The sequence below is a fragment of the Dinoponera quadriceps genome, unplaced genomic scaffold, assembly GCF_001313825.1.
Source record: "Dinoponera quadriceps isolate SergipeBrazil2010 unplaced genomic scaffold, ASM131382v1 scaffold405, whole genome shotgun sequence".
NCBI lineage: Eukaryota > Metazoa > Arthropoda > Insecta > Hymenoptera > Formicidae > Dinoponera > Dinoponera quadriceps.
Genome location: NW_014554754.1, coordinates 2,838,938 through 2,865,122, shown reverse-complemented (window position 1 = coordinate 2,865,122; position 26,185 = coordinate 2,838,938). Strand labels below are relative to the sequence as shown.

General features: G+C 50.3%; 1 protein-coding gene across 7 annotated transcripts in view; it reads left to right on the top strand.

Annotated features, from left to right (window-relative positions):
* Positions 1-26,185, top strand: part of LOC106741401 (ETS-like protein pointed) — a 125,304-nt gene that overhangs the window by 50,519 nt on the left and 48,600 nt on the right. The window contains exons 1-2 of one of the 7 annotated variants that reach the window (XM_014613397.1): positions 18,025-18,169; positions 18,412-18,738. The exons of 5 other annotated variants lie outside the window; for them this stretch is intronic. In XM_014613397.1, the coding sequence (XP_014468883.1) occupies positions 18,633-18,738 (106 nt within the window). In that variant the 5' untranslated portion in view covers positions 18,025-18,169; positions 18,412-18,632. Of the gene's footprint in view, positions 1-18,024; positions 18,739-26,185 lie in introns of those variants that run through there. One more of the 7 variants, XM_014613396.1, reaches the window with a different exon arrangement.

Here is a 26,185-nt window from a genome sequence, read left to right as displayed (position 1 = left end):
GCGGAGGAGAGCATCCCTGCAAGCGCGTCGCTCTCAGCAGCGCGCGAGCACTCGCGCGTTCTTCGACTCGTATCCTTGCTGCGTGGATATTCGTCTTGAACCGGGTGGGGGAGGGGGGGGCCGCTTAAAAGGAATTACCTGTCCGTGCAGTGCGACTGAAATTTAGTTACCAGGTCTAATTCTCAGGTGTAAACCTAGCTGACAACTAGGCACACCGACGAGAAAATTAGCTGAATTAGCTGAATTTCGGTTTAGTATTATATGGAAAGTTAATTTTTACCTGTGGTAGCTACACGGAAAAACGCATTTAATTGAATCGAACGAAATTTGATTGTGAGAACCAAAATTTGCTTCTCTGAAACGAAACCTACGTTTTCGTCTCGAGGAACCAAATTTCGTCTGAGCCAACTAAGTGGAGTTTCCGGTAGTTTTTTTTTTTTCTTAGCTGTCGGAGCTAATTCTCCGTTTCCATGACGTAACGTGACGCGTTCGTTGAGAAAAATCTCCAATCCCAGTGTGAGAAGCGCGAAACCCGGACGGCTGGATCCCGCGCGCCTCGAGAGCGTTTTCGCGAGAGTGTTACCCATTCGCAGTTCCAAGGCCGCGAGCACGCAGGGCTGCATCGCGCGCTTTTCGAGCCGAGTCCTGCGTGCGCGTCCTCTCTCTCTCCTCTCCATAATTCCATATCCTTACTTCGTGAGTACCCGTTTCTGGGCTGGTACGACGCGCATCAAAAGCCGCGTTTAATTTCGAGAGAGAGAGAGAGAGAGAGACCCATTTCCAGTTCCAAGGCTGCTTCGAAAGCAGGCCTGGATCACACGGGCGTTTCGACGCACGCTCGGCTCGGTCTCTCTCGGGCCGGCTCGGCCTCTGTCGAGTTACGATCCGACTCGTCGCACTCCGTCAGGTGCACCGAAGCGTAGTTCCACCTCTCGCCGCCGCTGCCCTCTTCGTCGCCGCCTGACCTCTGTGCTTCGAAAACGATCCGCGCCAGCTCTCCGCTGCCGGCACAACTTGTTCCACTTGCGCCGGCCGTGCTCCGCGATACATACGTCGTTAACGTAAGCGACGATGACGAAACGCGCCTTGAGAACGGTCGCCGAAATTAGACGGCCGGTGCCGCGGCCGACTGCCAACCCGCCACCGCGTTACTCTCACGGGTTGCGTTTCGCGCGTTCCTTTTTCCTAAGAGAGCCGTACCTACCTCGAGGCGGCGGCGAGCTTGACCGCCGCCACACCGAAATGTCACGCCGACTACCGTCCGTCATTTTTTTTTCCACACGTATCTCGCGACACTCTTCCCCCCCTCCCTTTTTTCTTTTTTTTTAACGATCACGCGAACTGTCTCCACCTTTCCGCTCTCCCGAAGGCGAATCGGAAAGTTCGGCACTCGCGACGTTCGTGAAACGAGCCGCAGCGGGCGGTGTGAAATTTCAATAACGCGAAAAGCCTCTCCTTCTTTCTTACACTGCGAACTTTGTCGCACGGTCTTGTTACAAGATAGTGACAAAACGACGGTTTGCTGCGAAATTATTTTGTCCGCGTAGTCTCTTTGCTGCCACTGTAGTAACCGACAAATTCGCTGTGTCAGCGAAATATTTTCCCCCGTGTCTTTTGAATCGTTAGTCGTGTCGCTTCGATGACGAGTCTATATTGCGCGATCTCGTTCTCTTGGAAATAATAGATCGGTCGCGGTCTTATAACAGTGGAAGGAAACCACTGCGCGACATAGCAGGGGATCTCCCCGTGTCCCGGTTTAAGAACGTTTTCAGCGGTGATACGCGGGAGATACCGGGTATCTCGCGGCTCGGTTCCTGCGTTTAGAGCGGCGATGCCGCGCGCAAGCATAATACGATCTGCCGCATTCTTAGATAAAGAACTCGCGCGCTGCTTTACGCGTATCCGCTTGATGCAGCTGGCGTTTTTATAAGATACCAATAAGAACGGCCGCAACGAGAGCAGAATGCTCGGGAGGACATAAAATTCGAGGTTCAGCGGCTGTCAGACGAGACTCCCCGAGATTTGCACGACCGCAAATACGGGAAGCCGGGATCGTCGTCGGCGTCGCGCCTAAATACGGCTTTGCGATACAAACGCGCGGTAAAAATACACGACGCGCATCGAGTCGCGAAATTAACTGCCGTGAAAATTAACCCTCCCCTCCGCCATGCCAACTCACTTTGGCAGGCGAGCGCGAGAGTGCATACACCGGTAATGATTCTATTTCAAATGTTACATATGAAAGAGGAGTTCGTTCTCTCAGCGGCGGTCCGCCGCTCTTTCATCTAGCCAGACATGTTACATAGTTGCCCAACGGACTTGTCAAAAGTTAACGACGTCGCCGTCGTCTCGACGCGCACGATAGCGCGTGGATAATAAAGTACCGCGGATCCCTCTTATGTATACGCAAATCGCGGGTAATAATTGCGATTCATTTGCAAAATGTCAGATTTCGCCACGACCGCCGCAAATATCTGCGAAAACTTTCCCCCGTGGGATTGCCGATAATTTTATCGGCCTCGCGAGAGCCTGGTCGGTATTACGCTTCTTCTCGCGCAGATTCGACAGTCTCAATGACGTGCGGTTTCTCTTTGTGTGTTTCAGGTAAGTCGTCCGATATAAATCGCAGAACCCGCCGTGCGTCTCGCGAGTCCGCTAACTTCTCAGGTACGTCGACAGTCGATATACACTGTTAACCATAGATCGCCAAAGTTCGAGATACACGTTGAAATAAAAACAAAGAGTTTCGCTAAGGTGTTCCTCATTTTGTATCCAATTTTGATATCAGATTAAAGTACTCGCCAGACTGATTACTAATATATGTATATATATATATATATGTGTGTGTCTTAATTAAGGTGTAGCCTTTTACCGTTCCAGACATAACGGGCCCCGAAAAAATCAATCCCGACAGATGAAATAATCGCCATTTATCAGGATCGAAATCTTCGGGACCCATTTTCTCTGGAACGGTAAATCGCTACGTCTTAAGACATATATATATTTGTAATCAGCTCGATGAGTATTTTAATCTGATACCAAAATCGAGGGGGGGGGGAACGGGGGAACATTGCCTGTGAACGCACTTTTCAGAGGTGCCTTCAAATTCGAGGCACGTTACTCGAAATGTCCCTCGTGATTACGTAGGATTTTTATTTTCACGTGTAGCCTCCACCTTCTGCGACACATGGTTAACGGTGTACACATCCTGGTGGAACGTTCTCCCTCGATCGAACGTCATCGCGACACGGTGATGCCCGGCGTGATTTTTCTCTCTCGCTCTCTTTCTCTCTCTTTTTTCTCTCTCCTTTTATTTCTTTTTTATTTTTTTAAGCGAGGAAGGGGAAGAAAGAGACGCGCTTTATAAACACAGCCACAATGCCGGCCGACTCTCGCTACATGCGACGAGGTTTGGTTAGATACGTTTGAGGTGTGCTCATGTAGATAAGCTCCGATAATGACCGGACGTGTGCTCACCCAGCCAGAACTCTGCGAACTCCCTCCGAGTGTCCTGCTCCTCCTCCCCTCCTCCTCCTCCTCCCTACCCTCCTTCCCTCCTTCGCTCGCCTCTTGCCCCCTCGTCTCTCGTGTATAGTTGTGCCTTTCCTCGCCGCCGCGCTCGTTTCTTCTTTCCTCGAAGAGGAGTCCTTCGGTACACCTATCCGGCCCGTGTGACGCATACGCGTCAGATTCGCACAGCGATGTTTCTTTTCTCTCCTTTTTTTTCTCCCCCCCCCCTCCCTATTTTATTTTCTCTTCTTCCCTCCCCCCTCACGGACTGAAAGAGGCCGAAAGGCGAGGACAAAGGCGTCGTAGCGCGTGTTCACGATAGAACGAAGTTGGTACACTTTCAAAGCACACACACGGCCCTCTCTAGGCGGCTAGGCCAAAGAGGTGGAGGAGGAGGTCGCGCCGGGCTTCGAAGCTTCGCGGTGTTTACCGGAGAAAACGCGGACGACAAAGAAAACGATCGGAGGGAAGAAACGCAGGAACGAGCCGGAGAGTTTCGGCGACCGCGGCCGATGATTTCCTTCCGCGCGGGATGATCCGGTTAACGAACGCGTCCGGACCCGTTGAAAGTGACACGTCCTTCTTTCTTCTCGCCTGGGATTTTCCGTCGCGAACGCGTGCCTTACTGCTCCCGCTCTTCCTCTTGAGGCCCGTATTCTGAATCCCCCCTTTTATCGACCAAGTGTCTTAAATTGTGACCTCTCGGCCAATAATCAAGTACTTCGTAAGCCGCTTTCAGGAGTGGTTTTTATCGATAAGGAGAAGTTCAGATCACGGGCTTTGGTGTCGCGAGATCAAGCACTTCGACCCCGCGATTCTCGGACTCTCGGGGTTCGGTCGGGGTAAAGCGGATTTGAAATTAAAATCCGAAGCGGAGAATGCAAAGCTATTCGCTCTTACGGTTCATTTTACACGGAGCAAATTCTGCTCCGCGCTCATTAGCTCGAGGAACCGTTCGGATCTTCGTGTTTTTATCGTGCGCAGAAGTCATCGGTATTCGTGACGGGCGACGTGCATTGGAACGTGCGCGCTCGTTACCGAATATCCTGCGTTTAATATTTTCAATCGAGCTCTCGAAGGTGCTCGATCGAAAGCAGGAACGGATCCCCGGAAAAGAGTCACCACTGCGACTTCTCTCGCGTTCTCGCGAGCTTCCGAGAGCCTGACCTACCCGATCGAAGAGATCGGAAAAATTGTGCCCGCACACACAATCGATTTTCCACTTGCCGCACGACGATGCGCATTCCGCCGGCATATACTGCGATCTATTGAAATCGCGGTTAACCGGCTCGCCATTGAATAATTCTTCCGCTGCGGCGGGATACGCGAAACTCCGCAGGTCGGCGGAAGCGATCTGTTAAAATACAACACGACACGAAAGGCGCGCTCGCCCGCGGTCTCTCTCCCTCGCTCTCTCTCCCACACACACACACACACACACACACACACAGGTGTGAGACCGTAATGCGTCGAGCTACGTAGCTCGCCGCGCGAAACAACTTAGTTCGCGTATACTCCGATAAACGAGAATTCACAGGCGCGAACGGTCGTTGCACGGGGCACACGTGGACGACGTTCCCGTTGGCTGTGCTGTTCCGATTCGTCGCAACGCCTTACCGAAAGCGCGCAATGGAGAATGCATCTCGACTTTATGAGCTCTACCAGCTGCGATTTAATCTTACGGGGGTTTCGCGCGCCGCCGTGCTTTCTTTCGTGTTCACCGGCGAACTCGTAATTGTCACGTTTGCATAATATGGACACAACGCGGCAACGCTTGTGCAACGCGCCCGGCGGGGTCGACGGGCCCTTAAGAAATGACTTCGCGATTTTATTAGGCTTACCACGATCCGCCGTCTCGCGACGCGCGGAAATGCGCGAGGGTGTTCCCAACGAAGATATCCTTAAGCATGGTTTCTCGCGCGTTATGGCGTATCCTGAATACTTTTCACGCTTCTACGGATTTTTTTTTTTTTTTCGGAATGTATGAAATCCCCCAAGTCGAAATTTCGGTTCTACATTGAGTCTTCAGAGGTCTTCTGTTACGCTCCTTTTGATGTTACAGATGGGAGCGAAACATGGTAAGCAAGATAAGAACAGATGAAACGAACAGGTCAGTCATGAAAAGGTTGCGATACTTTGTTTTTCGATAAGTTTTACAACACATCTCGTATCCAGTAGGAACATTTATCGCCTGAGAATTACTAAAAAAATTAATTCTCCTATTTTGGACACGAGATGTGCGTCCTAAAACTTATCAAAATAAGTATTGCAACCTTTTCGTGACTGACCATACGCAAATTTGTGAAAAATAGATATAAAATAAAATAATTGTAGTATATAATATATATATAGTCTGTTCTACAAGAAAATATACGACAGCGTATCGGGAATATATACAATCTGGAAAAAAGGACTGTGCGTCAAAATAGATTGAAAAAAATGCTGCACAATTAGTGATGAGTCCAGTCGCTTCCAGTTGTCAATTATTGTCAGAGAAACATGGATCTCAATCGGATGCTCAACTCTCCGTTGAATGACCCTATTACTCGGGACTGAACGGACCCTTCGTATAAATAACTATGCCCGGAGAAAAAAAACTTCATCTATCCATATAAATTACGTTGTCCCTATCTTTATTCAAATTTTCATGAGCCCAGTCATTTTACGATATGTTTTTATATGAGAAGAGGTTTTTGGATCGTGGAACGATATTTTTCCTTCGATTCATGTAAACGACGTCTGATGGTGTTTATTCCAATATTTATACCCTTCTCACGAAGCTGATCCCGAACTTGGCGCAATGTTAGTGTAGGATTTCGTTCAAACAGACGAATGATCGTTTTGTCCTCTCTCGATGTTGTCGTAAGGGCTAAAACCCTTTCGGGCAGGTCGTCAACATTCCCTACTTCTTTGTACCTCTCTATCTACTTCTGAACGAATGGCTTTGATTTTCTAAGCCATCTTGAAGCCTGAGCATACATTAATTTTGATCCTTTTGCATGCAAAATGAAAAACACTGCTTCGTAACGCTCGAGATACTTTGCAAAATTGAAAATGAAAATTTTCACTTTTAATAAAACCGTCACGGACGTTCATTTCGCGGTCGGTTTCCAAGTGATTCACTCGCCATAACATTTTGAATCCTCGCGATCTATGAATATCACTATTTTTGAAATTCTAAGGCAGCACTGATCCTTGGAGTATTTTAAAATTCCTGGGGCCTCGGGAGACCCTCAAACTCACGCAATTTTTCAAGATGTTCTAGAATAGATGAATCCAGAAAAGTTCCGCGAAGTGATTCGGAAGTTATTCGTTCGAGACGCGATTCGAGTCGCTCGTCGGGCCGTCATCGTTCACGAAGCAACGTGGCGGGATTCAACGAGCAACTCTGCAACGCCGCCGGTGAACGGGCGCGAGTGTGCGTTGTTGCATTCTGATTTCGATACACGTACCAAAATAACTCTTCTCCCATATCCTCCCCCCCGGTCGGGCCCCTAACCGTATCCTATGTACGTGCGCACTACTGCTTCAGCTTCGGTCTCTTCAGCTTCTCTCTCTTTTTCTCGTTCCCTTTGCTTCTCTCTCTCTCTCTTCTCTTCTCAACTTCCACCTCCTTTTCCTCCCCTCTCTCCTCCTCCTCGACTCTTTCCGTCTCGTGTTCTCATCTGCTTCCGTCCTTGTCGCACTTATCTTCATTCACCAGTTGCCTCTCGCTACGTAGACCATCGCCGCCTCGCTCGCACTCGCCTCTACCTGCTTCTTTTGCAGTCATTCATTACTAACTCTCTCTCTCTCCCTCCTTCTCGATCCTCCGTGCTTCTCTGTTTGACGCGTTCCGCGTCACTTGGTCGTTTCCGAGGCTGTTTCCATAGATAGTCCTCGGTAACGTCTTATCTTCTCTCGCTTCTACGGACAACGGGTTTTTGGTTGACATTGTTTCTCGATTGACCGACTGGTGTGCTACGCCACGCACACACGCGCACCCGATAATCTCGAAAGAATATATCCATACTATTAAATCGGTCTGCGAGCTCAACTACGCGTTCTTCCGAGAAATTTTTAAGCACCGGGGCCACCGGGTTCGGCGTATTTATCGGTCGAAAAAAAAATGAGGTGTGACACGCAGCACGCGTTAAACTCTTCGTCGAGTACTCCTCGAAATTGCGAAAGGCGATACATATGCATAGGTTAAGGTGAAAAAAAAAAATTTCCGAACCGCAGCCTATTACCATCCGAATCGGAATGGCTTCGAGCACAAAAAGGGAAGAATAAGCTTTAATGAGCGATTTAGAATAAAAGAGGCGTCTCCCGATGGTCGACTTCCGGTCGTGTCTTACTACATTTACTACAGGACTCCCCCTCTCCGTTCCACCTTCTCGACCTCTTCCGCCTTTGTCGTCGCTTTCCCGATCTCCGAACCGCTTCGGCATATAAAAGTTCGGAGGAAGTCGAGCTGTGCATTGATGAATTCAGTTCACAGGTCTCCATTAAATCTTAATTACTATTCTGTTATTAATTGACACATGTAAGTAACCTAATCGGTGAATTAAAACTTTTACGTAGAAAGAAGATAATATTGAGAAAATTATTATAATGCAAAGAACATCTCGTTATTTACGCACGGAGAAAAATTAGCCTTATGTAAATCAATGATAGATATTCTCATATATAAGCAAGAATATTACAATCTTCTTAGCAGATTTTTAATCTTGATTGAATTTGTACACGAAAATATTTATCATTGATTTAAGATTACTCTTTTCCGTGTAGTATCATTGCAAAATTTTATCTCTGGTGTATATTTAAAACAATAGAATTCGTAAAATCACCAAGCACTCTGTTTTATTTTTTTCTTTTCTCTCGGACAGCTTCCTATACGCGAATACGATTAATCACTATTTCGCAATGTAAAATTGACCGATTATGATCGGTCTTTGATCATGGGCTTACATAACCAACGAACGTATCGAGTTTCCATAACCATGTTTCCGGAAATTTATTAGACGATGGCAGCCGATAAACGTTATTAAAAACAGTATTTAACCATCGCATTGTTATCCGCTGGTAGATCGCTGTGCCGATAAATACGCGAAAGACAGTGAATCTCCGCGAGATCACTGTACAACCTGAGTTCACGAAGTGCATTAATCGCGCGTCACAGCCAGCGCCGATAAAGTCGATCAATCACGTCAATCTGCCCATCCGTACACGAATCGTAATTAATCGATAGATCGGTTAATTGGACGTGGCATTTGCGTCACCCGTCGCCGTTCTTTTCTCTCCTTTCGTACCCTTCAACCTCCCAACGCGAATATCTCGTTTGTCCTGAATTTCAAAGCGCGCGGCGTGCGCGATTCGCGCGCGTCTAGAAGATAAAGAACCTACCGGCGCGACGCACACAGGATATTACATAAATCGGAGTCAAAACGATCGCGTTTATCAGATGCGCACGATATCACCGATAAAACCGATAACAGTGCCGCTATCGAGTCTTCGTCGAACTTGTCGGTGCGATAACGTCGTTGATGAAAACTGCAAAATCGTGAATGAGGCGCGTCGATAAACGAGGGGGAGGGAGGAGGGGGATGAAGTGGCGCGCGCGACGTTCGATCCCGGGGAGATCGTCGACACGTAGTAACATAATAAGCGATAAATCGAGGTCCCGGCGTATACTTATCGTTATCCGAGTGCTCCTATGCCGCACCTGCCTCAAGGTAATTGCACATGCGTGGGAGTTAAACCGAGAACTTGTTTCGAGGATAATCTGCCTCCATGCGTTACGCATACGCGAGTGGTGTCTATTTGCAGACGCGGCGCGTCTCTCTCTCTCTCTCTCTCTCGTTGTACTCGGGGGGTAGACGGACGGGGCAGCCTTCGTCACGTCGCTCCTCTCATTGTGGGCAGTCGTTTTATCGCGCGTAATAATGTGTTAATAGCGGCATTAGACGGATCCCGCTTTAGAAATCAAGGCGAGAGAAAAAAAGGAAGTGCAATGACGGCGGCGCGAAGAGCGTCTTCTTGCGAATTCGTGTCGTTATTCTGGGATTTTCTTTCAAACAATGAAGTCCTCTTCACGTCGAGCGCGTCTTTTCGCGATATTAGTTTTTTATCTGAAGAAATACAGCCTGCCACGCGCGGGTAGGCATGACAGATCGTTGTTTCGCGAAATGAGAGTCTGGAAGTGTGGCCCGATCACGAGGACTTTCGAAAAAGCTATACCCAAGTAAAGTATAATAAATTATGTCAGATGTGCGCGCGCGGTATTAATTGGTAATAAAAACTTAATCTCGTACGACCATCCGTTTCATTAATTAACGAATCCCATCCGCGTTAATTTATTTCATTAGCTTGATCTTTCACGATAAAATTCAATCGGTTAATAACGTTCGCTTGTTTTCCAACTTGTTTTGCCAAATTACATAAACAACTACCCGCAAGAGCGGCGGATCGGACGTCGCGGGGGAGAAATGAATCGTACCGCGATTCTGGTCGCGGAAATTTGCCGGCAAATTAGCGCACGCCGATTTGGTAAACAGCGCGCGACGCGCATCTTATGCAGATTTTTCGAAACGTCTCGTTCGAGACGAATGCCCGACGCCGAAGATAAAAATAGGCGACAGCGTCGAGCCGACGTGTGTTCAGAGGGACCGGAAATTGTCGCCTCTTCCCTCTCTGCTTCCTACTCTTTCCTCACTCCTCTCTCCTTTCTCTCTCTCTCTCTCTCTCTCTCTCTCTCTTCCTCCTCTCTCTTTCTCGTGCGCGCGGCGGCCGATGGACTTTCACGCGGCAACGATCTGCGTTCCGATGTGCCGCAATAATCGCGTATTGCGAGAGAAAACTGTCGTTGGGACAATCCTTTCGAACGGCCGGCCGAAGTCGCACAATAAACCCGCGAAGTTCGGCGAGAAAGTCGACGGTATGGTTATTTAACGTGGCGGCCCCGCGTCAGCGTGCGGCAAATCACGATGCGTTCTTTACGACGCGTTGCGCAACCACGCGGATCTCGTCGTGTTCTATCGGATCTCATCGGATCACGTCGAATCTTTTTATTTTCTTTTTTCTTTTTTTTTTCAAGACCGCGCTGTCTCAGCTTGCGCTCATGGCGCGCGTGTACCTCGGCTTGCCCAAGTTTGCGCAATATACACGATTCATCGCTTAATTACCTGACCGCGCTCACCACGGCGGCCTCTCATCTTTCGCAGCCTTTTCGCTAATGACCGAGATGAATCGGACGAGATATATCTCGCGCGAAATTTCAGACACTTTTTTCCCCCTTGACATTTCTCAGTCGATTTCTGCGAGGTAAGGGAGGAAGGGGACGCACTGAGGACCGCTTAACGTTCTTAGGTTGATAAAAAAATTATCAGTTATAGAAAAGACCCAAATTTGCTCAGCTGAAAGGATACACTTAAAAGGATTAAGTTCAAGCAGATAATAAATTAGTTTCATAACTGTACAAGTTTTTTTTTTTTAGAAGTGAAAATTATTGAAAAGAAATATGTCCTATGTGTGTCCTTAATGACATTTTATATAGGAATAGGATAAAAGTAAGTTTCAATTCAAGGTATCGTATTTAATTAAAGAAGAGCAACTTATATTACGCGCAATTCAAAATAATATGATCACCCTCTCCTTAACCCCGATCGATTGTTAACGAAGGAGACGAAGGCTACTTGGTGCGAGGTTGGCTCCGAGAGATTCGCTCACCTCCGACCGTGTGTTTAATTGCATCCGTAATCACACGGTTCGACGATCGTTTTGCACGCAATGTGATATCTTAATTCGCCCTGCGCATTCGCTCATCACGACTCGTTTGCGTCGTTTTTGCGCAAATTGCCCGCCCGGAGCACCGGGATTTTCGTGAATTAAAATCGTCGTCCGCTCCCGTTCGCGCTAACTACGATCCGACATGCAGCGCGCCGTTATGTGTCGAAGATCGCCGAGCGAAATCGCCCAGAAAAGGGGAGCGGAAACATCAGCGAGAGAAGTCACGGTTACATGGCCGCGGGCCATACGTGCGGTGTGCGCGCGCGCGGCCCGGGTTACCGGAAGTCGGAGTGACCGTAGCGCGCGGCCCAGGTGAGCCTGGATCGCTCGATCGCTCGGAAAGAGACGGGGACGCGAGACGAAAGGGATGATGATGATGGTAGTAGTAGCAGCGTCTCTCGGCTCTGTGGCTCGCAATCCTCTTTGCACGCGAGGGCTACGCGAGGTGAAGCGACGAGCTCTCTTTCTCTTTGTCGCACGCGGTCTTGTCTTCCTGCGTAAACGCGGATTCCCGGGAGGAAATGGAGTATTACAGTATCCCTCACGGGGTTGTTATCGGCGACCCGCTGTGCCCTGGTGCCGATACAACGCGCGGATCGGGTGAAGGATCGCTCGATCCAGATTCTCCCGCCGGGAGATCGAAATTCGAATCGCTCTTTTTTTCCTCCGAGCGCGACAGATCGGAGGTGGCAAGCAAGTAGCGCGTTACATTCGCCCGATTTTCGTCGCCCGGCACGTAATCGAGACTTGCGCAACGACAGCTCTCTACCCGCGTTTAATCCGCTTCCACGCTCTCTTTGCTAACGAGCGTCAAATGAATTCACGACCGGCGCGACACGACGGAGCGCGCGCACCGCCCCGACATTGTTGCGTTATTATTATTTTCTCCTCGACTATGTCCAGAGCGAAGTAAGAAAAAGGATATGGCGGGGTGGCGAAGGGTGAAAGGGGGGAGGGGGGCGAGAGAGAGAGAGAGAGAGAAAGAGAGGAGAGAGAAACTCGCGAAGGAAATGACGTTGACGCGCGTGTGTCTTTCGTACGAGCACCCGGCAGAACACCACCACCACCAACCAACACCGCCACCACCTTTTCTAACACCGTGGAAAGGAGCGCGCCGATATATCTCCCTTCCTCGCGCTCCTTCGTACCTTACAAGTTTACGCGTTCTCACGCTCTCCATCCCGCGTCTCTCTCTTTCTCTCGGCTACACCTCGCGTTTCCAACGGCGAGCGTACGCTCCGATAAATGTTCCACGCTCACACACACACGACGTGTACGTGAGCGTATGCGCGTGTCTATACACGTGTGTATGTGTGTGTGTACGTATACGTAGCTGCCTGCGCACAGCGACACACTCCGATCGCCGAGATTACGAGGTAGGGCTTCGGGGAGCACATCAGCTTCCTAGTTATAATAAACGCCGCAAAAAACGTGGCAAAAACCTGCTCAGCCTTCGGCAAGTATATACCGTGCCGTCCAGCGGCGGCCGGCTTCTGCGCTCTCTATCGCTATCTATTCGTTCCTTTTATTCCTGCATCCTCTCTCTCTCTCTCTCTCGGCCCCGCTGTATTTTTCCTTTTTGTCCTGTTGCCCCACGCTTCTTCCTCCACCTCCTCGTGTGCGTCGTCGTCGTCTTCTTCTTCTTCTTCCTCTTCTCGATCACCGTAGGTGTTGCCAGACAACCTGTACACCGAGGCCAGGCCAACTTCCTTCCTGCGGTCATCCTTTTCCGTCCTTCTCCCTCTCTCTCTCTCTTTCTCCATCCTCTGAGTTAACCCGCCCCCTTCGGCTGTGCAGAATCTCCCGCTTCCCCGCGCTTGAAACCCTCTTCTTCCTCTTATCCTCCCGCCGTTATCTATCTCTTCTGCTCGCCGTCGCTCCTCGCTTTCCCCCCTCCCCCCGCCCCTTTCTTCATCGCTCGCGCATCCTCCTCGCGGCTCTGTCCATCACGTTCTCTTCTCGCGAGCTTCCCACAAGCGTCGTATTGTTATTATTTCCGCGGCTATCGTACCTACCCCCTTCCTGCCTGCGATGATGCAACGCTTTATCAATTTCCGCGACGCTAATCGACGATAATGATTTTCTCGCGCGCCCGGGACTTCCGGGTGTCTTAACGCGCGCACGCCGCCGCCTCTTTTCCCCACCCCCTACTCCTCTCGTCGTCGTCGGGATTGTGAATGAGGATCAACGACGCGCTTCGCGTGATTTATTAATTACACAATTAGCGCCGATGCCGAGTAGCCGGCGCGATACACGCTCTCCCAACGGTCCGGCTGAATTAACGAGCTCCGACGAGTTTAGCCTCGAACTGCGCGCGGAACATTGTAATTACATGTTAATCGAATCGGGTATCTTTGGGAAAAATCTCGAAATCCGGATTTTCCCCGGGAGAGACGGCCCGAGTAAAAGTCCCGTCGATACGAAATCGCACGAAAGCGTTTCTATTATCGCCGCCCCGTCACCGCTCCTGCATAAATAACCGAAGTCGGGAGCCTGTTTTCCGCCGCAAACGTTTCGCGAGGAGGGAAACGCGCGTTGCGTGCGGTGACAGTCTGGTTCCGGCATTTTTTACAACGGCGCCCTTTCGATAAATCGAGCGATGCAATAATAACGCAAGCGTGGTGACGCTTAACGAGACGGCTATCTGGATCCCGTAAGACGAACACCTGTTGTCCACGATTAGAAACCGACCTACCGCGCCACGCCAAAGTCGCCGGCAGTCCGTTTCCCGGTAAATTTATCGAAACCAATGAGGTGTAACCGGTTGCGACAAGGAGGAGGAGGAGGAGGAAGGAAGGAAAAGAGGAGGACGGTGAGAAAAGGGTTACCGAAGACGGGCGCATCGGGGAAGTCGTACAATTATACAGCGCGTACGAGAGAGAAGTCGCGTGATACATACAGGCCGACGACGGCGGGAGCGAGCGAGAGGAGTGAACGTCTCTCATTGCGTTCGGCGGCGGCGAACTTATGAATGGCCGCGACCGTACCTGCCGGAAGTGCCCGGCCGCGGGAAATTTTCAAGCTGGCGAAGCCGCGGGCAGCGAGTTTTTCATCAATCACACGCACGACATCCTCGAGCGGCCCCTCGCGACGGCTGCGAACCGGCGACTGAGGAAAGTTACCGGGGATAGTGTTTGCGTTGGTAACGTGTAATTACAGCTCGCGCTGCTTTATCGTCAATTACACCGCCGGCGAAGAGGCTGTAAAGTGCGCGCCCGCGACATCCGCGTTTCTACCGCGCCGATGCGAACGCCGGTGAAAAAACCTGGACCGTCCCGACGACGACGCTCCTCGTTGTTTGTCGTGCACGAGTCGAGCGCCGATCGCGTTGTCGCGCAGCGATCGAGCGAATCCGTGGATCCCGCGTTGCGTGTAAATTGATTTTTCCGTAAACGCTGCTGCGCCGACTGTGGGGTGAGTCATCTTTCCTGGGGGGAGGGGGCACGTCGTTACTCCGGAAGTTGTTGCACTCGGCGGCGAGACACTCCGGGCACAGAGAGGCTCGGCGCGATATTCGTTGATGATTCAATTTATCTCTAACGCATTGCCCGCGATAACGCATCGACGCGATCGACCGTCGTCGTGCCCTGGATAATCGATGTTTGTTGTGATATCGCGTTCGAGATACTAACAAATCGTCAACACGACGCGCGCACACACACACACATGAAGAGAGAATGCCGTTACAGGAAACGCAAAGAAGCTTCGATTAGCGTCGAAGTTGCATGGAAACGTCGTCCACTTCTCCACCTCGTTCTATTAATCGGCCCGGCAACGGTGACTGGAAGACCCCTTTTTTACGAGCGAGTGCAAGAGAGGAGACCTCCGTGTAACTGATTTTTTCACATCCTTAGAATAAAGAGAAAGAGAGATACACGACTCGATAACACAACAGCGGGGCGAATTTCCATATATTTTACATTTTACATTTTCGCGTCCCTCCTTCAACGAGATAGATCAGCAACCGCCGCCGCCCGCCCTTCGTGTCGCTGCGCGAAGGTCATCGTGGTCGGGAAGATAGTCCGCCCTACTATCTGATCCGTTGATGAAAGAAGGTCACGCAAGGAACTGCAGTCATTCTCGGAAAATGCCAGCTCGTTTCTTCATCTAGCGTGACGTCAACGACGCGGGCGGCGGCGTTTCGAACGGACGAACGGAAAAGAGATCTGATCCGAGCGAGCGCGCGCGCGCGCCCGCCCGCCCGCCACGGAGAGGTGGGAGTCTCGGGACGGTCGAGGTGAGCTACCAGTTAAAGCGTGCGGCTCGGGCATGAATGAACGAACCGGCCGAATGAAGGAAGGAACGGACGGCGGCGGACCTGCGCCCGTGTATTAGCCAACTCGGTATTTACTCGCGTGCCCACGTGTCGTCGTGGACTCGGCCGTGTACGTGCACGTCACCGACACACTCGCGTCGACCGGCTTGTACGCGCAACTCGACAGCCGAGAGAGAGAGAGAAATAGCGAGGAGGGTGGGAGGGTGAGGAGGGGTTGAGAAGGGAGCAGAAAGAGCGTCAGGGTGAGAGAGAAGAGGGAGAGACAGCGCGCGCGGTTCGAGTGTGCGCGTCAGTGTTGGTTCGCCGCGTGACGGGAGAGTATTCATTCATAAAACTCGAAGAAGAGGGGCGAGTGAGGGACAGGCCTGCGCCGCGCCGCTGTCGCGCCGGATCGGTGCGTGTGCCGCGTGGTAGGGAGTCAAGTGTTTTTCGTCTCCCTCTCACGTTCCCGTCAGTTCCGTCGTCGGTCTCGCTCGTTCCTATCGTTTCCCCGCGCTCATTCTCTCGCTCGTGCGTGCGTGCGTGCATGCATGCGTCCAACGTTCTCTCTTTCCTCTCTCTCTTTTTCTCTCCTCTCTATCGCTCCGTTAATTCCACCTGGGTATCCTCTGCGCGGATGATCCCTGCCGGGCGCGTTCTCTCTCTCTCTCTCTCTCGTGTTATTATATTCCTCTCCTTTGATTTCACGTGTCTTTTGTCTTTCGCAAAAACACATCCCGGTTATTCTCGGCGATCGCGCGCGGTTTGTCTCCGTACTCGCGCCTCCGGGCGAATACGCGCCCCCTCTCCCCGCGCGGGTTCCGTTCGGCTGAAAATATCGCCTTCACTTAGCCGCTTCCCTTTGCCGCGCGCGTGCCCCGCCGACACTTCTCGCGTGTATCAGGAATCCCGCGGCGGGTCTCTACGTCTCTTTTCGCATAATTCGGCCTCTCGCGCGCTCCTCCTTTCCTCCGCTTCCGCACCAACTCGCCCACCTATATCTCCCTCTCTCTCTCTCCCCCTCCCACAGTTTCCGACTCCGCTATCCACGGCACGCTTCCCCTATAATAAACCGGTGTCCCTTACCCGCCACCGTCTCCTCCTCCTCCGTCCTTCCGTCTCATCCCTCTGGCACCCGTGTGCGCGCACACACACACACAGCGCGGCCGTCATGCGACCTAGCCATCCGTGACACCGAGTCACGACGTCCACGACGAAGAAGCCGACTACTCGGCGATCCTCCTCTCGCTCGGGGAGAGCTGCTCTCCTCATTCATCCTCTATCCGTCTCTCGCAGCCCCTTCGATTTCCGCCGCTCGATCGGCCGGATCGCGAGTACGCGAGAGACGCAGGGACGAATCCACCACCGTCTCCCCTCCTGAGGAAACGCAGCTACTCTCGATCCCCCTCTTTCTCGCGCTCCACCTCCCTCCTCCGACCTGAGTCTCCTCTACTTTCCTGCTCTCGTCTTCTTCTTCTTCATCTAAGTTTCTGCCCCTCGTCCCTCTCTCTCACTCTCCTCTCTCGCCGCAGCTTTCTCTCCCTCTTCCCCGCTCTCTTCCTCTTTCTCTCTCTCTCTTTCTCTCCCGACGCACTTACCTGCGGAACGCGGTCGTACGTGCCCGACGGTGGCGCTTCGGCTTAACGAACTCCGCTGGCGCCGAAGGAAGGAAAGATCGTCTCGTGGTCTCGGCGGCAGCGGCGGATCGGCTCGATCCGGCCCGCGATACGCAACACGCTCCTGAGTACGAGGAGTCGTTCGCGCGGCGTGCGGCGGTGCGTGCGTGCGTGCCGTGCGTGAGTGCGTATATGCGTTCGCTCGCTCGTTCCTTCGTTCTCTCTCTCTCTCTGTCTCTCCTCCGTTCAGCGTGCGACACCAGGACGACGCACAGTGTATCGCCCTCTCTCTCCCTTTCTTGTCCACGTATACATGTGTGGTGTGCATATGTGTCGCGGAGGCGGCAAACGCATCGTCATTGAGTGCGCGACGTCGTCGCGCCGACTACGACCGCGCGGCGCGGAGCGATAACGGCGGCCCCGAAGAGGAGAAGAGACGTCTCGGAGGGACCCGCGCTTCCTTCCGCGGAGAAGAGCGCGCGCGAAAGATTGACGAGAGAGAGAGAGAGACGACCGAACCGCGACGCGATTTCATATTTTCGGACTCTCGCTCCCACCTCCTTCTTCTTTACTCCTCCTGCTCTCCTCCTCGCGAGATACGCGCTCTAGCTATCTCCTCGCCACGCCGACTCGCCGCGTCCTCCGCTCCCACCATCCTCGGGCTCGGAGCGACGAGGCGGTTGCGCAAGCAGGTATTCGGAAATAACCCGTGGGTCGCAGTTATGAATTGATAGCAAACACATGGTGGACACGCCGTGCTCCGCGCGGTCGACCAGTGCGCCGCGTCGAGCCTCCCGGGCCTCTCCTCGGCTTCTCCCGGCTACCTCCTCCTCCTCCTCGCAACGTGACCGCTTCGCGAGGGTTAAGACCACCGTGGTTGACAGGTCGGCCGGCTGCCGCTCGACCTGAGATCCGTCGTCGCGCCGAAACACGCGTAATTCGCGCGCGCCGTCCCTGTCGATGGCGCGGGACGATCGTCTTCGTCGGCGAGCGACGAGTTGTACTCTCCTTCTTGCTGATGGTGCGTGTTCTTGCTCGACGTGACACGGTGATACACCGGACGACTCTCCGTCGGGAAAAACCGGGTACTCTCGCTGCAGCAGGCCGAGTCGCTCGGTGTTGCCCGGTCGACGATGAGCCTGAGGAGAAGTGACGGATCGAAGTCGTCGATTACGCGTGTGATTACCGATCGTGTGCGCGAGAGTTTGACGCTGCGGAAGCCGGGGCGAGAACTCGCGGTCGCCTTGAATGGTGTACTTTCAGCTTGAATGTTCTCGTTGCGGACAGCTGCGCTTGTATCGTGAGAGACGTTAAGAGGGAGAAGAAAGGAGAGAGAGAGAGAGAGAACGCGTGCGTGTATACGAGAGACAAAGAGGGAGAGAGAAAAGGGCGAAAACTCGCGTTCGGTAGTAAACGAGATACGTGAGCAACGCCCGTGAAAGGAGAAACCGGACGAATGACACTGATAATCCGGGACTACGTGTATGTGCAGTGATTACACAAGATCGGCACTCATGTACGTTGATTACGGCGGCGACACTTATGCCGGAATGGGAATCAAGGCCATGAAGTCCTTTGGCAGGCCCAGAGGTAGGAGACTCCCGGGAACGTAAGGTCGACCGTGATTTGCAATTATTACACGCTCGTCCTGTTTGCCGAAATGAAAAGAGAAACATTTAACACGACGATTCGATAAGAATCGAACTGATAGCCGTGAGATTTCCGCCGTTTGCGTTACGTGTCTGTAATTCGTTACGTAACGCCTTTCTCATATCTGAATGTTTAACGAGGGGGAGAGAAAGAGAGATTGATATTTATCTATTTATATAATATCTCATTAATAATATCGCGTAAATAACGTTTCGTCAGGGTAAAATAGTAACGAAAACCGCAGTATTTGACGGGCAGAGCGCGAGAATCCCACGCAATTCGCCGAATCACTCTGAACTCATCCATTTGTTTTACTCGCGATTCGCGGTGGCACTAAGCTCGCATCACGTGTTATAATATTCATTTGAAGGAGGGAAAGATTACCTAAATATCCGGCGAATATCCGAAAGACGGTAAAATTAGTGCAACTCGAGAGCGACATAAAAAGAGAGAGAGAGAGAGAGAGAGAGCATTGTTTCGTTGAATCCTTCGATTTTTTTAAATCGCCTTCCTTTTTTTCAGTAACATATTTTCTGTCATTTATCTTCTAATATGAATAACTTACCAAATATTGTTACAAATCGTTTAAGATGTTCTAGAAAAATTATACTACGACGAAGAATAACGTGCAAGTTCAAAGAACGTCAATGAAACATCCGCGAAATGTTTGAAAAATTGCAAAATTTGATACATTTTCAGTTTAGGACAAACGCGTTTTTGAACGTGTCGCCTGCAATCGTAGTTAAGGGGTGAAATATGAATGCGATCCGTGTTCGCCAGCTCAGTCGCTCGCTCGCTCGCACGCGCGTGCTCCACTTCCGGAGATGAAAACTAACCCTGACTTTGACACTGGAGACACTATAATCGTGCCAACGTGATTAACGCATACGTGACTTAGTTCGCGACAGATTGTAACAGATGTCATCGGGACGTCGCTCGCACGAGCATCAGCCGCGTCCCGCGCGCTACTCGCATGCACTTCCTGCAGTTGGAAGGACTCGCCGCTACGATATATTCATATTTCGATTCGTCTTAACCACCGAGGAGTGCGAATCGTTCGAATTGAATCGAATCCCTGTTGATTCGATTCGAACTCATATTCGAATATAAAATATTCGAATAGTGAAGACTGCCGAAACATAGAGTACTGTCGAACAGTTCCGTGACTTGAGGGCAAGAAAGAAAAAGAAACCGAATAAATCAATAAGTAAATAAGACGCAAATATGTTGACTGAAGATATGAATATGTTTACTAAAGTATCAGTTGGATTCTGAAATCGATGTACGACACGCTGTAAACATCTGCCAGATGACATAATCAAGCGGAAGCGGCTCCTTAATTGACCTCAGCGCTATATTTGAAATTATTTTCTTCACCGGGCGATTCTGTTTACGTCACCGGTAGACGAAAGAGTTGTCCCTCGTCCCTAGGAAATAGCGGAGGGACGAGGCGCACGAGAAACGACGGAGAACATCTTTTATTTCACGCGGGTACGAACGGTACTCGAGCGAGGTAGGTCGTCCGAGGGGGGGGATATCGCCGAGGATTGTGAATAAAATAGAGAGGAGCCGCGGGAAAAATCCGGAATCGCGGCGAAGTTCATCTGTGAGTTCGCGTAGTCGCAAGTTTCCTACGCCTCCTGTGCGATCCTTAAGTAGGGGATCTGTCGGGCAGCGAGTAGCTGCTATTCGACGATACTTCCTGGCAACCGGTTTCTGCTTGATCCGTTTTCTTCGCGCGGGTATCGCGCAAGTAGAGCTCTTACTATTCAAAGTATTCCTGGTATTCGTATATTGGATTAATATCGACAGCGTTATACGCCGGGGAACGCTCGGATGTATTCCCGCGCTCTCGAATGGCGATCCGATCGAGGCGAGTACAACACGACGACGCGGCCGTAATGATCGGGGAATTAGCGTTGCGTTGTCGCGGAAAAAAGAAAGAAAGAAAGCAAGAAAACCCCACCCGGCGCGCGCTCGTTTCGTTCGACGGAGGCCGTCGACTTCTCTCCGCGAAAGAACGCGATCAGAGTCGTTCGAAGCGCGATGAACGAATATTCGATGCGCGATGTACGTATATTCTACGTTGAGAGATTGAAGATATATTTGAAGGGATGAAAACAACAAAAATGTCCAGATTAGAGACGTGTACTCTTTACATCTCAGTGGATACGTTTGCGACGTGACTTGCCTGATTTTCAAGTCGAGTCTAAATTCATAATAAACGGGGAGATGTTTGGTATTTTCGGTCCGAATGCTCGCTGTGTGTGTCTTATTAATCGTCGTGTCCTTTCACTTCCATTCATTATGTCGGTATGTCTCGAGGTGCGCGACGTTTCCTTGCAATCGAGGCTCGCCACGACGACCGAACGTGGAGATTCGGCCGCGTTGTTCACGCGGAGAGACGCGAGGGAGAGTTTACGCGATGTGCCCGCCGAAGCGCGCGCAAACGGAACGACACGTAACGACCGGCGTTTTTCCGCCGTTACACTTTCCGATCGATTTCCGCCGCCGATCACCGTCGGTGATGGTGAACTTTGCGGCATTAAATCATTATCGGCGCAACCACTCGCGGGCACTTTCCTGCGCACCCGTAAACGCGATATCCGCGGTAACGACGCGCTGCGCGCTTTTTTCGCGCCGCTGACGAACCACTGTTGTTACCGGCTCCAACGAAAGCCGAAGACATTTCTATAACGGTCGTTTAGAACTTAATGATCGAAAAATAGCTCGCGAGGGCCTCGCATTAGGAGACATTCCGAGAACTCAATTGCCATTAAATCAAGCGCGCCTCGATCGTTCGGCTATTGTTTCGCTGCTCATTCTACGAATGAAATGCGGCGAGCTCGATCCTTCCTCCGTGCTAAACTTTCGTTTTAACGTTCGGACCATCCACGAGCACGCCCGAGAGAAAAGCAAACGAAAAAGCGAGATACCGCGAGAGAGTAACGTAAAATTTTCCGCGCGTTTTCCAATCCCGCGACCCGCGAGTTATCCGACATTCGAGTATCCCAGGATTTTCCGCACGTCACGGTTATCGTGCATAATCGCGCGCGAAATGAGAAAGTGAAAAGGCGTTTCACAGGTTGAACTTCGAGTCGCGCGACCCGCGTTGCAGTTACAGCCGTGTTAAAAAAAAAAGAAAACACATGTTCGTAACGTTTGTCCCACACTTAATCGGCAGATTCGCTTAAGGCAAGGCGCTACCGCGCCGCTAAATGAGATTACAAATAATTGCGCGAAGAAGGCGCTTCATGGTGCGCCGCCGCGCACCATGGCATAATGGAATAATGGCGGTAACGTTGTATTTCAATAATTCATTTCGTGGAAGCGGCGAGATTACACACCGGCAGACACCGACGCTACAAGACGGTGATTCTAACTTTCATTGTCAGTGCAATGACATAAGCAGCGCGCCGGCGCGCTGCTTACGCTGACGCGCGCACGAATGTGTACAGTACGCGCGCGCGCGCGCGCGTGCGTAAATTAGAAAACAAGTCGCTCAATGAATTATTCGCCTCGGAGCCCAGAGATTTCCAAGGTATGGGTCGCGCAAAAAAATCTGGAATTTTAAGTTACGTTCGGGCTTGCGGTAGAAAATGAATTTTGATATTCCCCGACTTTTCCACGACTTTCGCCGACGACCGTGGGGAATTTACCATTAGCGATGCGCACGTTGGGAAATCCTCGCGTTAAATTTAACACAACCCGCTTGTTCCAGGTGGTTCACGCAAGTTTTCGTGGTAATTTGATAATAAGATGAACGTGTTGAAAAGCAACGCGAATCTTGTGCCAAAGATTAACGCAAAATTAATACGTTAATTGACGCTGAAGTGTGAAAATGTTACTTTGACGCTTGTGTTGAATATCGACTCAACACAAAATTTTGACAAGGACCGATCTTAACACAAGTGCAAAATGTTTTTACCGTGCGATCTTAAACTTGAACGTTTTGGAAGCAGGAACTGCAAGAGATATAGCTTATGTTATTAGAAGCAACACTTGAATTTAAAAAATTTAATAACGTAATATAATCCTGAATGCAAATTCAGGCCGACGAAAAATAAATGAGCATCGGAAAGGAGAATACAGTTGGGAGCATTCAAGAGGACTGCGAGCGATGTTCAAAATTCCAGATTTTTTTTATGCCCTTCCCTGATTTTCCCAGGTTTTCCCTGGCATTTTAAATTTCCGTGACTTTTCCCGGTTTCCCAGATCCGTGGCAACCCTGCTCGTTACTTTGCATAGTTTTTACAAACTTAAGCTGGATACAGACTTTTGTTACATATCCTCATAACGTAAATCATAAAGTGGTATTAATAATTAATTTATCCGCCCTCCTCGCTTATTTATATTCACCAAAGCTAGATGGATCGCGGATGTTTGTATCGTGGATTTGCGGATATGATATTCTAAAAAGTGAGCCGTGATTCACGCAAGTTTAAGAAACCCCGGCTTCCGAGAGAGTCGAGGAAATTACCCGGGTTTCGAACTACTGCGTTTATTCGCGAATAACTTGGCGCTAATGAAAATTACCTCCGTCGTAAATTACTCCTCTCGTAAAACAAGTGACGCGGCGCTCGGCTGTCCGTTACTCGCTCGGTATTTCAGCGATATTATGATTTGTTCTTCCTCAGAATTTCGAGGATGTCTGTGGACGTACGAGGGGGAGGGGGGACAAAGGAGCGTTCGCTTTCCCTAAATTTTGCCGAGGAAAAACAAATAATGAAAAAAATCGTAAAAGTGAAGAAATTTAACCGATATAATTTATATTCCACCGAAAACTGCGGCACATGTTTCGTAATTAAAGACCAAGTATTATTAACGATACCTTGTGAAAGTGAATACAATAAAAACTTCTCAATTTCACCACCGGATGTTCCTCGATTCAACCGTGCATAACGAGCACCATTAAAAGGTCTTTTGGTGCTTTGAGAGAAGTGTAAAGCCTTGTTGCGGTCAACATTGTCGGAAAATCGTGAACTATATGTGCTAAATGCGTACGGAAAAATGATCGCGAAAAGAAAAGGCTGGAAGAGGAAGTATTAAGCCAGTTAACGTGAAAGTCCGCGAAGATTGACTTTAATATAAAGAAGTTTTGCGTGAAGATAAATTTTGCTCCCCCTTCCCTCTCCTCGCGCTTGAAGTCCTAAGTACGCCTGTAGGAACGTCGCCGTGACGCGACGTTACAATTTCATTTCTGACGATTCTCTGTAGCTGCACATTGCCGTGCAATTCTGATCACGGATTGCACGGTGAAAAATTGTGCAATGAAAATACGTCGCAACGGTGGCCAGAGAAAGATATATTCGCGGCACTTGGCGCGCATATCAAACCGAAACCGCGAAACCATAAAACGAGATATTACACATCCCCAAACGCCTTTCTATTAATATCGGCGCGTATTTCAGAGTCAGTCAATCATGCCGCGGCTGATTACCGGCCGGCAATTTCGTATCGATCCAGTTGCGCGACCTTAGGTGCTATTCGCGGGTTTCAATTTTGCGAACGGGGCTCGTGTGAATTGCCAGCCGACTCGCGGAGAGCGGGTGAAATAAGCGGTTTTTCTCCCATGTGAAACACGAACAGCTGCAACTTGTTGCACGAATGCAATCCCGACCGTCTCTCTTCAGCCGCAGAGATCTTGGATTAGAATTTGTTAATTGCAACGTTGCGTATGTGAAATCACAAATTTATGAACTCTTCAATTTTGTTTCACGTTCACGAAAACGTTGATTGTTAAATATTAATTATGAATAAATTTTCGATTTTAAAAGAACGCTTTTTTTTTTTTTAATTTTTCCGCGGAAGGAAACTTGAAGAAGATACTTTCTTTCGCGTTCGTCGCAGAAAGAAGTCGAAAAGGACTGCAGAGAAATTGGAAAAACGGTTTTTTCCCGAACTTTTCGAACTATAGAATCAATATTTCAGCGAAGAAAAATAAAATCCGAGTTGTAATTTTAGTCCCACATCGAGTCTATATTAAATCTCCATGTGGAAAAAACGAAAATAATTTCCTACCTGCAGCATCAAAAGAACACTAATAATAATAATATTCCTTTGATGAAAAAAAANGGGGGGGGGGGGGGACACAATACAAGACCGGACAGCGTGAAACTAAATAGATTCAATGCAGAACTGAAATCTCGACTCGGCAACTCACAATTAAAGGATCCTAAAATCCGCAAATTTGAAAGTGTCCCGTACAACCGCCGAATAGACGCGCGTCGAACGTTCTTCTCGCGACGTGCAAGTGCAATCGTAATAATATCTGCGTGAAAGCGAACATTCCCAAATTAGGACGTCGAGGGGGATCTTCGGCGACATGAACCAGGGGGCGCGTTCGCACTCGCGTGTTTGTCCATCGCAGCGACGAGCGAACGGCTGACCCGATTATAGCTATATATATACATCAAAAAGTCACGCATCTGGCGAAGATGTGGCCGCGAACGCACCACTGCAGAACGTTATCTCGGTTCCGGTTTCAAAATGACGGCTGTTTAGCTCCCTCGGAAACTCGTAAAATCCGACATATAGAGTGCGTCCCGAAGTGGCGTGCTCATTCTCCCGCGCGTGGACGGCTCGCGCGAGAAGAGCCGCGAAAAAGAAGAAGAAGAAGGAATACCGTTTGTTACGATACCACCGCGTCGATAGACTTTTCCGCGATCCCGGCGGCGCACTTGATGACCGGAAGCGATACCGATCTGCGATTGTTCGCCGCGCAAGTGGATCTGATTATCCGATTTTTTGGCCGCGCGCGCGCAAACGAGCGAGCGAACGCGCGTATCTACATTTTCGATTCGCGGCGGAATGCGAGTACAACAAATCGAGGCCAGCTCGAACGTTGCGGAACAGCTTACAATATTGGCTTTATATTGCTTTGCGCGCTAGTTTCACGGCGCAACATCGGCGCATTGGTCTTGTATACTGGTTTCGCGCGCGCGATCGCGTCTCGCGTTGCTTTTATACGACTTTCACACATAATCAGAATCACACATCGCGCACCGCATATACTTATTACGGCTCGTGAGCCCTGTCGGCCGTCGATCACGATTCGACGACGATGCGACTTTAATTCCGGAGTTCGTCCACTCCCCCTTATCTCGCGTACGCGATCTTGCGCTTTCGAGCTCCGGCTTATAATTTCTTAGCATCAACCGTCGTTAACTCGCGCTCGGAAGCGCGTTGGCGTGTGCAATCAGCCGATAATTAAGGCCGTGGCGGTTTTTCCGTGAAGAAAAAGAGAGGCCAGAAGCCAGATAAAAACGGATTCGCGGTAATCGCGCGCGCGCGCGTTATCTGGCAACGCGAGAGGAGCGGCTTAATCAGCTGCCGGGCGATAATTAACATCGTGGTCCACGATTCTTGCCGCGAAATGCCGTCGCTC